The sequence below is a fragment of the Netta rufina genome (genome assembly GCF_964035555.1).
Source record: "Netta rufina genome assembly, chromosome: 3".
Taxonomy (NCBI): Eukaryota; Metazoa; Chordata; class Aves; order Anseriformes; family Anatidae; genus Netta; species Netta rufina.
In genome coordinates, this window is record NC_140125.1 from 91256005 (window position 1) to 91269048 (window position 13044).

General features: G+C 33.2%; 1 protein-coding gene across 1 annotated transcript in view; it reads right to left on the reverse strand.

Moving 5' to 3' along the window:
• ADGRB3 (adhesion G protein-coupled receptor B3) overlaps nucleotides 1–13044 on the reverse strand; it is a gene marked incomplete at both ends in the record, with an annotated part of 465234 nt that overhangs the window by 271236 nt on the left and 180954 nt on the right. Inside the window, 1 exon segment of the mRNA XM_084283871.1 lies at nucleotides 1534–1644. Coding sequence (XP_084139997.1) covers nucleotides 1534–1644 — 111 coding nt within the window.

The window sequence follows — 13044 nt, forward strand, 5'->3', positions numbered from 1 at the left end:
CAGATACAAGTTTTACCTGATAATATGAAAGTTTTAGGGATTTACATGAGGAAATAAAACAGATCCTCTTACTTATTTTAGGGTAATTGTATGAATTCAAGAAGCAGCATAAAAGCAAAAGTGTTATTCTATGTAGTAAGCAACTAACATTATAAGTCTGAGCTATGTATGTAAGTAATAAGTTCTACTTGCCCTAACAATAACTTCATGAAGCCCAAGGGGGTTCTTGGCTCCATTCTTCCATTTATGTGTGCCATATAGCAGTGTTTGCTTACAGTAGTATCAACTGGAAGTTAGCCATATCATTTTATAGATAAATAGGAGAGAAACAGACTTTTTCCTTATATAAATTATTTACCAAAGAGATCTACACTGATTGGTTATACATGTATTTAGATTACTTAATATTTTGATTTCTGCAAATCTGTTAAGTAAAGCACCTTACTACTAAGAAGGTCAACATGCAACATAACTAGATGCAATTATAGCTCTTTTACTAAAGTGGATATAAAACTGGAAGCATTATGTATGATTGAGGCAGGCTTATTTGCTAGGTTAGTAACTATGGAATACAGAGAAAGTTTCAAATCCATACAATAATTATGGAGCACAAGATTTTTAATGCAATAGCTTACTGGAATGGAGCATGTAGGGAACCATTAGAGAGTCATTTGCCAACAGATACACAGATCATTAACTATGGCAAAAGGGGAAATAAAATTGGTGTATTAAAGCTTAATTCACTTTCCCATTGGAGGGAAGTTCCACGTTGGAACTTTGACTTTAAATTTAGTTGTGGTAATTGTTGACAAAGAGACTTTTTTTTTTTTTTTCTTCCCCTATGACTATATGACTATAGGTGTAGTTTGTAAATATTATTTTGGTATCTTTATCTAAAGAAGATGTAGTTGCTCAAACAAAATTAGTGTTTTTTTTTTTTTTTTTTTTTTTTTTTTTGTGTGGTGAAAGGTGTTAGATAATTTGCACATCCAATCAAAAACAACTTTCAGCCAATTTCATTTAGCAATTATGAATCTGGAAACTAGAGAATAAAACATTGTGCTGGGCCAAAGACAGTAAATGTCAGATGTATGGACTTTAAAACTATCCTAAAACTACTTTTTACTACTAGTTAATAATTTGATAAGTGCCTAAATCTGGGATTAGACCTTAGTCTATTTATATAGAAATTCTGAAGCACATCCTTAACATCTTCTCTGAAAAAAAAAAAAAAAGTGTCACAGTAAACTGTCCTGTCTTGTACATGTGAAACTGCTTTTATTCACACTAATAAATAAATTCACACTTAACACTAAACAATTCAGTATCCACATTCACAGTGCATGTTTTTTTATGATCTACCTAATTCTCCGCTACTTCATTTATGGACTTTAACTGGTGAAAAAAAATAAATGATTCAAAAGAAGTATCAGCTTAGAAAACTGACAAATATGCAGCAAAAGATTATGGAAACATGCAGTGGTTTTGCTAAAATTAACAACAGTAAATAGAAAAATGTAACTGATGTATTACCAGTTTGTGCCATAAATTTAGCAGCATCAGCTTGTTCCTGAGGGACCCTTTTCTCATGAACAGATCGAGGTCGCTGACTTTTAATTGTATGATCTCCCATCATTCCAAATTCTAAAGACAGAATAAAGGTTTATGAAAGCTTGTGTGTAGACATTTTTCAAAAGTCACATACTGTGTCATGCAATATGTTCCTAAACATACCTGGAAGTTGCTGGTAAGATTCAGGCAAGTGATCATGGCAGTTAACATCAACTTAATTTTGCTACACTGAGCTTTTAATAAATACTTAAATTTGTGTCTGCGGATTTTCAAACATGAATTTACTGTATGAACCAACAGTCAATGTAGTGACACATACTGTAAATCAGCTGTATGACATGGGACAAAAACAGTTATTCAAATGCAGACATTTTATTCTTATCGTTTGAGTCAGTGCAAACCACACCAAAAAATGACTGTGACAGAGCTAGACATTGCTGTTCTACAACAGAGACTGTTGCTTCTCCAGAGGACTTCTATTTCTGCGCTCATCTTTCAGGCTGATGAAGCCTTCAACAAAGATAACAAGTCATGTTTGGAAATGGTGACAATCCAAAGTAATACTTAAGCCAATGAACTGCTTCATTTTTTAGGCTGAATCCCACAAAAGAAGTGTTTGAGGGCAGTTTCATTTATAGAAAGCTCTTGGTTATACAGAATATAGATTATATCTTGCTCTTAGCATTTAAAAAGAAGTCTTCGTTGATTTTAATGGGGAAATCTATGTAAAAATCTATGACATAGAAAGGCTGACAGTGCAGGAGACAAGAGTACTTCATTTTTTATCCTATCATAGTTGTTATTTTCTCTCTCTGGTCTTGTGCAAACCTCCTATCTTCTACCTCAGAGTCTGTTTTCCTTTCTTTGATGAAAAATTGAGTGCCCCTTGCACTTAAAGTAGAATTACTGCCTTTTCTGCACAGTTTCCTCTGGTTGACCAAGCACACACAACTGTCCACAGCTTAGTGCTAAATATTCAGTTCCTGGTGGAACTCTAATTTAGTATCATGAGCTTGGACCTGTGGGGTAGCATTGAAGCTACTTCAGCTACAGCTACATGAAGTTGTTGATGAGGCAGAAGGCTTCTGAAGCACTAGGAACAGAAACATTAAAAAGTACCCTTCTGCTGGAAGGTTACATGGCAAATTCAAAATTCAAAATTATCCTCAATTTGTAAAATTGTGAAGATAATAAAACTTACCTTCCTGCCTCAAAAGATATAAAACATTATCTAAGATAATAAGATTAATACTATAAATAGTTTTGACACACTATTTTAATAGATTATTAAAATCAACAAAAAATCTTATTTCTGATTAGAGAAAAATAATATAAGCCAAATATAATTTCCAGGGGACAATCAGCAGAGAAAGGTTATTATTTTTTTCATTTTTGGCAAATTATTAATATTTTCCTATAAATTAGTGCTTCATTGTGAAAATATTCATTGATGTCACCACATAAAATACAAAGTTAGTTATTCATTTGAGAACAGCAATGAAGTTGGTATTCTAAAGAGAACTTTTTTTTTTTTTTTTTAATCTAGTTACCAACGTATCATTTCAGAATTAAGCATTGGTCATTTTTAAATACATCCCATATGTAAAACACAATTCATTTATATATATCTACATACATATGCATGTGTATGTATATATATGTATACACGCTATAAAATTAATATATTTTTATAAAAAATATATATTCTACAGTTCCTCTAATTTAAGATAGACCTTGATTCTGTTGGAACTATCTTATTATAATAAAAGTTTTTCAATTAATATTCTAATGCAAATAGAAATTATAATGTTATTTTAACAATTTTTACAAGCTGCCATACAGATGACCATTTAAACTGTAATTTAACAACATGGTGAAGGACAAGAGGCTTTACATAGTTTTTTTCCCTTGACAAGGCTGTGAAAGCAAGGTATGTTTGCTTTTAGTTTGTTGTCTGAACACTGCCTGCTTTTCAAACAATTTAGATGGTCTGGCACCATTTTTGCAGAAGACTTATTTTTATCATTTGAGTTACAAAAAGAGTGCAATAGTGGGAGACTAGAGAAAGGCTTTCCAGAGGCATACAGGTTGGTGATGCATGGTGTAGCCTCATTCTGTGCTGGATGCAGGCACATGCAGTGTCCCATGAAACTGAGCCATCCAAGGGAAGAGGCAAAGGAAACTCTGCAAGATCAGTCAGCAGGTTTATACCCAGCTCCATTCACAGCAATGGAGCCACTCATGAATATCAAATAAAATGAGACTTCTTCATTTAGGAACTAATTATACCCTAACTTTTTTATTTTCCAATTTGGCAACAACATATTTTTAATTTGTACGTTCAAATTAGTTCAACTGTTGTTGGTCTTTCAGATGCACTTTCCATTTCATAACCTACCTCCAACATATTACATATTTATGTAGTAAATACATAAACACATATAAAATATAAATGTTTCATAACAAACATAAAAATATTTCTTGATCACTTTTGTCAAAAAATGTAACCAGACTCATGCAGTGCTCTCAATATTTCTATTCAGCCAAAGTGTTTAATGAACTGCCACATGAGAACAAAAACAGCAACAGGAAATGTCCTGCACTGGTATGAGTGAGGACTTTAAAGGCCTTATTAAAATTCAGGCCTCATAACAAAAGAAAAATAAGGGTCAAGTATATTTTCATAATGGGATCAGAAATGTCCAGTTTCTGTGTGTAAGTACAAACAGTACTCGAAAAATTGTTTCATCTATAAAGCTCAACAGTAATGCATTTTTTATGAAACATTTTATAATGAAATACCTTACTTAGGAGACTGTCGTAGTTTACAACAAATACTAAATAGAATAAAACTTTTCTTCATTTTCAGAGCCCGTCTAAATAACTAATGTAGAAGATGAACCAGTTGTGTGTTTGTTTTCCCTTAACACTTCACAAAGGAGAAATAATTCAATGCTTTCTGGGCTGGGAAAGCATTTTAGCCCAAGTCAGACTGAAATATGACTAAATGATATGGTAAGACCTATTTGTATGGGAGTGGTGAAATGGACCATCTTATTCAGACAGGCTCTGGCATAGAGGTGTCATGTAAGGTCAGGTCAGGATGATTCTAAAATGTCTGGAATATAATATTCAGCATTTTAAGTAAGATTATGAAGAAAGGAATTGTTCTCATTCTCACTCTTCTTACCTAGTTCCTGCTGCTGAAAAAGTTTTCTAACCCAGAAAAAGGTGTTTTTCAGTTTTCAAACTGAATTTTTTGGGGGATGCCTCTCCTAAGTCCCTTGGATGAAACAGGACAGTCATTTTCTGCTTTTATCTTAAACTGCAATCTGTTAATATTAACCAGGTTGTTGCATTAAATAAAGAGGGATAACGAATCTTTTCATCAGCAGACAGGTACGTGGCCTGATCCAGAAACCACCATATGACTGTAAGTTAGGCCTGGAAAATGATTTTTAATTTATTTCTTTTTTCCCATACACTGCTAATGCTATAATCAGCCTGCATCACAATAAAACTTATATAGAAATACCTTACATGTAAATAACACATAGCATTATGGGGAACCTTGAATGGATTATTTTAACCAGAGTAAATTAAAGCAAATCATAACATATCACAAGCATTTGTGGTAGAAAATCTGTGGTTTAGATATCCGATCAAGTAATTTATCACATGATTTATGCTGTCAGTGGTCCTCTGGTGGCTATGAAAGTAAAAATAATTTCCTGCAATAGGATGCATACCCTTTCTCTCCTCAGCTGTACACAATAGGTAGATACTCAAAAGTATTTCAGCAATGTGTATGTCTTAATATGGCTAAGGTTTATCATTTCAATTTATATATTACTCTGACACATGTTATCTAGTTCCATGTTTTTTCAGAGTTAAAAAAAATACAGCACTGTTTTCTGAAATTGCAATGTTTACAGTTGAGTATCTTTTACAGCAACTCTTATCTGTAGTCCCATTGGCTTTACCTTTATTTTTATGTTATGTTATGGGAATTTTTATTCCTATTGAGTAACCTTTTTAGTTTTTAAAGGAGAAGCTAAAATCTTGCAGCCAATGTAGGTTTTTAGGAGAGAAGAGAGGTGCCATTTGCTCTCTGTAGGAACAAAGAAGAAAAAACATCTGTTAACAGTATAAAAATGCAAAGTAGGAAAATTGAGCAATATAAAAGAAAAATACCAGCTTTGCAAGGCTTTACTCACCAATGGCTAGTGTTTGCTTTTTGACAAATGGATCATAAAAATCATTAAAATTATGGTACACATCAAGCAGATTTTATGCCTAGGCTGTTTAATAATAGTTGTAAGGTTATTACATATAAATCTTAGCTATTAAAAGATGTTTTAGACAGTGTTGTTTTTGCCCTTATGCTTGTTTTAATGTCATATTTCAATGGAACTTCACAGTGTAAACATATTAGTCTGGTTATAGGTGTACCATCTACTGTGAATTGTGTTGTTTCTAATGGCACAGAACACACCAGAATTAAAATAGCCTTTTTCAGCATGATAGTTGGTGATGACATGAACCATTGAACCAAAAACAAGTGATTCTGAGACCTTTCAGGTTATTTCTTCAAGGCTTGTAAAATATAAAGCAAACTCTGAGAGCTGCTGAGCATCCTCAGCTTTTACTGACCCATGAGGAAAGTGAGTTGGTGAGCAGTACCCTCAAGGCTGACCTGAACCTTAGCAACAAGAAGAGGCAATTGATTCTCCAGAAAAGACATTACACAAAAAAGTACTTTTCTTCTCACCCACAGCACTCTGGCAGCGTTCTTCCTACTATCCTATCCAATCCTGAACTGTAAATAGTGAAATGAGTGTTTTCAATTACTCTTGACTACGGAATAAATATTAAAGGCCCTGTAGCCGGAATGTGCATTAATACAAAATGTCTGGATTGCTCATGTAGTGGTTGTATGGCATCCTCTCCATGCCAGTGCAGAAATATTTTTATCAGAAATTAGGCAAAATGCTGATGTAAATCCAAAAGGAAGGGGAAGGAGGGAGTGCAGGGGGGAAAGAGTGAAAGAAGAGAGCTATAGAAATATATAAAGAACCATTTGTTTCAATTATTTTTTTTGGACAGAACTATTAACTAATTTCAATAAATGTAATTATTTGCAGACTTCCAGGTGTTTGAAAAAGTTTCCTACATGTTTAATTTCTTTGTAGCCCATTCTAAAATTTCTCCCACAGAGATACTAATGCAATATTCAGTAGTAGCAGTATTTGGGGTTTCTCATTGTACTTGCAGCTGGTCAGCACAATTGATTCTGGTCACTAGATGGCAGAATGTGTGTTGATTTACAAGCACAATTTTGTGTTGGATTGAGAAGCCAGGATTTTTTACTTCTTTTTGATTATAAAATTACTTTCCATAACAAAAGCTAAATATTTTCATTACAGTCAAAGGACTGAGGAGGTATAGTTTGCTTTATTATTAGTAGTATTAGTATTAGTATTAGTATTAGTATTAGTATTAGTATTAGTATTAGTATTAGTATTATTAAATTTCTTTTTCTATCAGAATGGAAATCAAACAAACAAATAAACAAAAGATGAGTTGCTGTTGTTTTCCTTACAGCAAACCACATGAGAAAAGAGAATAAAATCCCATGAGCACTTCCTACCCTGTCTCCAACATTGGAGACATCTTCATTGGAGCAGGGCATCCAGGCCCCCAAAATGAAGCACTGACAAGACACAGAGCTTCAGGGCATTACTGCATATCATTGCTTTGCAGGACAGACTTAGGCTATGACTTTCTATTGGAACGCCTTAAAATGATAGTTCCTCACCAGGCAGGCAAGTTGCCAAAATTGTAACATAGCTATTAGTTGAGTTAGATTTCCATGGGAACCTCTTCCGAGGAAATGTGAAAAACATTCTTAAAACAATCTTTGCCAACTTCCTACATAGATCCTGGATCCATAAAAAATCCTCTTTTGACTCTCCAGAACAGAAGAGAAGAGCTTTGATCAGTTTCAAACTGAATGAAATAATTTCACTAGAGTAGAATTAAATCTGAACTGAGCTGAACTCATGTACACAGTGAGAAAGATATCCTTTTGCTCATGAAAATATAAAAAGGATTTCAATAGTAGTGGAAATATGAAAGGCAATAATATTTGTATTAATAAAGTTTATTATTAATATTATTATTTATAAAATATGTTCATGTATTTTATCAAGTAAAAGGCTAATATTTGTAAGAAATTAGATACAAGATTTCTTCTATCTTGCACACATATATAGACTAGTAAATACAAATATGCATTCTTTCATCTTTCAAAACCTAGGAAAAATTACTATGTTTTTTAACTAGTCAACATATTGTACACAGGTAATTAGCCTGTGTTTGTCTCTAGGACAACTGTTTGCTCCTAGGAAGTAATGTTATATTAACACTCTTGCTGCCACTTGTAATGACATAAGAAATCAAATATTACTAAATTAAAATATATACTGTGACACTAATCCTGAAAAGCTAGACTTTCTCATGGCAATCTCATCCACTGTCTTACTGCACATCTCTGCAACCTCTCCCTTGGCAAGCCATTATCTTCTCATCTTCTCTGGAATCTGAACATGCTTTTCCATGGCTACAAATTTGGTCAGTGAACTATTGTTCACTGAACTATCATAAGGATGTAATATTTATTCATTGTGTATGTACACAGAATGTTAAAACAGTGGAAGTTTTACTCCTGGCATTCCTGGGCCCAATTGCTCATTATCTTAAAACTAGGCAGGATAAAATGAACATGTGAATCTAGTGAAGTGACTCATACATGTTCAAAATGAATGCAGAATGTCACCATAGCAGATAGTGTGTTTTCACATTAAATTATAAATAAGCAAAGAAGGAAACAGAAGGGGTGGTGGTGGTGTGGAATGAAATATCAGAGTGCAGACCTCCCCATTAATATCCATAGTAAATCTGACACATTTTTTATAATTGTCATTGCCCCTATGCAGAAGACACTCTGCAGTTCAGGTTCTTCACATTCATTTCCCTAGCAATCCATCCCAAAATGTCTGTATCCAAATAAAGATAATAAAACTAATAAAGCGAATTTATTTTGTCAAGTTTAACATTTAAATCCTCTACATACAGCAGTATATGACTCTATCATATTCCCTGTTGTTCTCTAAAGATATTAATGAAAGTAACACATTAAAGAATGAGAACACAGATCATCAATATTTATTTTTTCTTTTTTTTTAATGAGACCTTAAATGCAGTCTTGTGTAGTATTCTTGTCATTTTAATGTTTATGCTATAATAACTTATTCATGTGTAACCTTTAAATATTTAAATCATAGTATCATAAAAATATTTTTCATTCCTCTTTTTTTTTTTTACATTTCATGCTATTTTATTCTGCATTAGGTATATTTATTTTTAGTCATAGATTTAATTAAATTATCTATTGATACGTTTAGTCAATGCAGTAGTTGTTTTAGAATAATAGCATTTTTATAATAGAAACCTCTTTTTGCTGAACACTGCAGCAAGTTACCTTGGTATTACATGCAGAATAGTACATGCATGTTTATTGCCCTGTGCATGTATGACTCAAGGTAAGATCACTGAGGATAAACTGTAATTTTCTAAGTTATTTTTGAATTCATCAACGTCATTCTTTTTTCTTTTTTGTTCTAGAAATGTTGAAAACTAAACAAAGCTAATTGTAGAAAACAAGATCCACAAGGACATCTGACTGTTTTATCTGCTGAATTATCTAAGAATTTATGACAGGAAAGTTTACAGTCTGCATAAAATTCCAATGTATGAAGAGAAGAAACAAGAACCAGTGTTTTAAATAGCTACTGAAAACTACTCACTGAGCACAGTAAAACTGAATGCTTTTTTTTTAGGATGGTAGAACTTCTAGCTGAAGTTAAATGATATTTCTTGCCTTTTTAAGAGTACTTTTTCTATTCTTAAAGTCTCCTAATTTGTTTTTAGAAAATAATAAAATGAAAGAAGTTTCACTGAACGAGAATTTTGCACAGTGAATATTTATCATTTGTGGTGCCACAAAGCTGGCTGTTCCTATACAGACATCATAAGTAGCTGCTAAATTGTATGTACTCATGAGAAAGAAGAAAGAGAGCCTTGCCTGCTGTAAGTTGGCCTGGTTCCACCCAGCCAGGCCAAGTTCTGTCAGCTGAGGATGTGGTCTAGAAAGTCTTTTTCAAAACTATAGACCTATTCTGAGCTAAGATGTTTTCTTAATCTGTTTGCAGGATTGCATATCTTTTCCTAACTGGCAGTGGCAGACTAATGATCACATACACAATTTCAAACACACTATTCCACCCAGTGCAGTCTGGGATGTGTGTGCATGGCATAATATTGCAATGGTTTCCAGAATGCACCTAGAACCTCTTAAAAATTCTTAACTCCTATGTTAATTCCAATGGCCCCAACAAATTTGACTCATAAACAAACCTTTTCTAATCAACAGAATTACCTTAGTGCAAAAAGACAACAAAAATGAAAGGAAAATTATAATGAATATTTTAACCTAAGAACATCTTATCATTGAAATAATGAAATCCTTTCTTCAGGAAATAGATGCACATGATTTTAAGAAGTAAAGCTCATAAGACATTTAGCCAGAAACTATCAATAATAATCAGTTGGACCTAGATGTGAAAATCCAGATTTTGAAAATCCAGTAGATATTTTCACTGGATTTAGTAAAAACACAGTTTTCTAGGTCTCTGAGATTCTCATTTCAGAGATTTATTTAATAGGTTTAAAGACTCAGATAACACACTAAAGGTAAAATGCAGTGTTCTCCTTGACTCTTGCTGCATAATCCACACCAAGAATAAACATCTGAGGTCATCTGCTGGCACATCCTTCCTACTTCTGTGGCCCATTGATTCAGAGAGGAACACATAGTTGGCTTGTTTGATTGGTGTTGTCTATACAACGACTCTACAAAAGCAAACAAACTGTTCAACTGCAGATTCGAACTAAGAAATGCATGGTTGGTCCACCACCTTTTAGGAAATTTTGTCCTGAAGTCTATATTAAAAAATAGAAGAGATGCAAGATTTCTGTCCTCCTCAACACTAGGTCAAATACCTAATGCCAATACACACACACACACACACATATATATGTCACAGAAACTTTGAACAGACTTATTTGATGGGCACTATCTGTCTTTTGTGTGAATGACAATTGAATATGTGACAAATGACAATTAAGAATAGTCCATAATCTAGTCTTCTTAAAAAGGAACAACTGCACTTAAGTGGAATCCATTAGAAATAGTGAAAGTAATTGTTATGGTATTCTATATGTCTTCAAAAAAGATAGAGTACTCTGAGACCCATCGCTGTACTTGTTTTTTTGCAGTATACATATCTAAACAAACAAACAAACAAACAAACAAAAACAACAACAAAACAAACAAAAACAACAACAAACAAACAAACAAACCAAAACTTTTAAAAATGCTATTCTGTAGCTGTGACAGAGATTTCTCCTTAATCATGGCAAAGAACCTTCCGGACCAGTTCTCTGATTAGATTAGAAAGCAATGTAAAATACAATCTAGTCAAAATGACATTGATACTCAAATTAAGTGGAAGGCTGGGAATGACATTGCTGAAATGGTAACCTCAGAGGTGGAAGGGTAAACCTGTCTTTCATCAAGTATCCAAGTAAATGCTTTTAGTATCCTCATTGCTTCTACGTTCTTGATGTCACAGACTTGAATCATTTCCTTTAACATTCACATGTTTCTCCTGCAAATGTTACTAACAACCATCCATACCTTTTGACCTACATTATGATTAATTGAAATGTACTCTATAGAGAACTGTGGCTGTTTCCCTTACAGATGTCAATAACGAGGATCCTTGAAAAATGTGTATTCCCTGACTGCTGCACAAGATACATTTAATGTAACTAATTTCAGTTTGTCAGCATAACATGAGATGTAGTTACCTAATACCTGTCTTGTCTCATCATGGTCCACCATTTGAAGAAATGGTGCTGATAGTCAAGATATACAAATGTCTAGAAATTGCAAGTATAGATTTTTGAATAAAGATGCTTAGCTCTGGACTTGGAACTGTGATGCTTGCAATAGTACTTAAGATGTGAACTCTGACCATAGATTATGTAAACACATATGTAAAATGACTTGAACCAAAGTGACATGAACTAAAATGACATAGAGAATTCTGCAGTTAGTGGTGTTCTACTCTATGCAAACAGACTTTCTCTTAAGAACTGGAGATCTGCAACTGGTATGTGGATTGTGGCTGCCTAACAAAAGTTCAAAACTGGAATCTCATCATCTTGCTCCATCTTGAACCTTTTTCTTGAATTCTCTGTGAAGTTATGTGCACTTTGCACATATGTCTATAAATATCCTACAATTCTCTCCCATTGCTTCTGCTCCACTCTCTTAGAAAAAAAGAGATCTAGGCCAGAAAAGAATGGGGTCTCCAGGGAGCTCAGTAAAGTAGCTACAAAAATATATTTTATACAAAGATATTCTCAAACATAAAAATTTAATTTGCTTCAAGTTATGATTTTGCCTCTTGTGTGTTGGCTCTCTGAAAATATTCTGATGATTTAGTTACCTGAAAGAAGTGTTCTCAAATACAGTCTACTGTAAGCAAGCATAATGGAATATTTATGGTAAACAAATTCTAAATCAATAAATTAAATTATGCTCACTACAGACCTAAGAGTATATATTTTGATTGTCCAATCATGAGTCAAAATCAGAACTGAAAAACGATGTCTAGTCACAGCTATCCAATATACATTATAGGCTGAAAATGAAAAACAGTAAGTACTAAGGAATGAAGGAAGTGTTTGTAGATGAAGGTAATATATGGTTTTAGATCAACAGAAGTATTGGGGAAAAATTGTCAGATTTTGGGTGTACAATCTTTACATTCTGAAATAGAAGCATCAAACTTCAGAGCTCCTAGGAGATTTATTACTACCATCTACAAAACTTGTATGGCTTATGTCTTTAAACTGTCATGGCTCCACCACAAATTAGACAAATTTCACATTCAGTTAAGTAGTTAACAATTAACTTCGAAGACTGAATAGGGCAGGTAGGATTATAAACTCCTTTCAGAAAATTCAAAGAACACTGATTATGTCAACCACAAAAGTTACACAGTAACTTTTATGCTTCATTCTAGTATTAATATTCCATTAGAGTAGCCTGAAAAGATAATCTTAAAGCTCACAAGCTACTATTCTCAGAAGATCATTGAAAAAGAATCCTAGTTTTAGACCTAACACAAGAGACTACACATGCTTTATTGATCCTGTGGATTTTTTTTTTTTTTTTAATTTTGGGGGATATATTTGATTATTTTTTTATTATTATTTTTTTTTTTCCACAAAGACAGGTTACTTCAAATTGGTATTCATTCACATCTCAGCATAAATAAA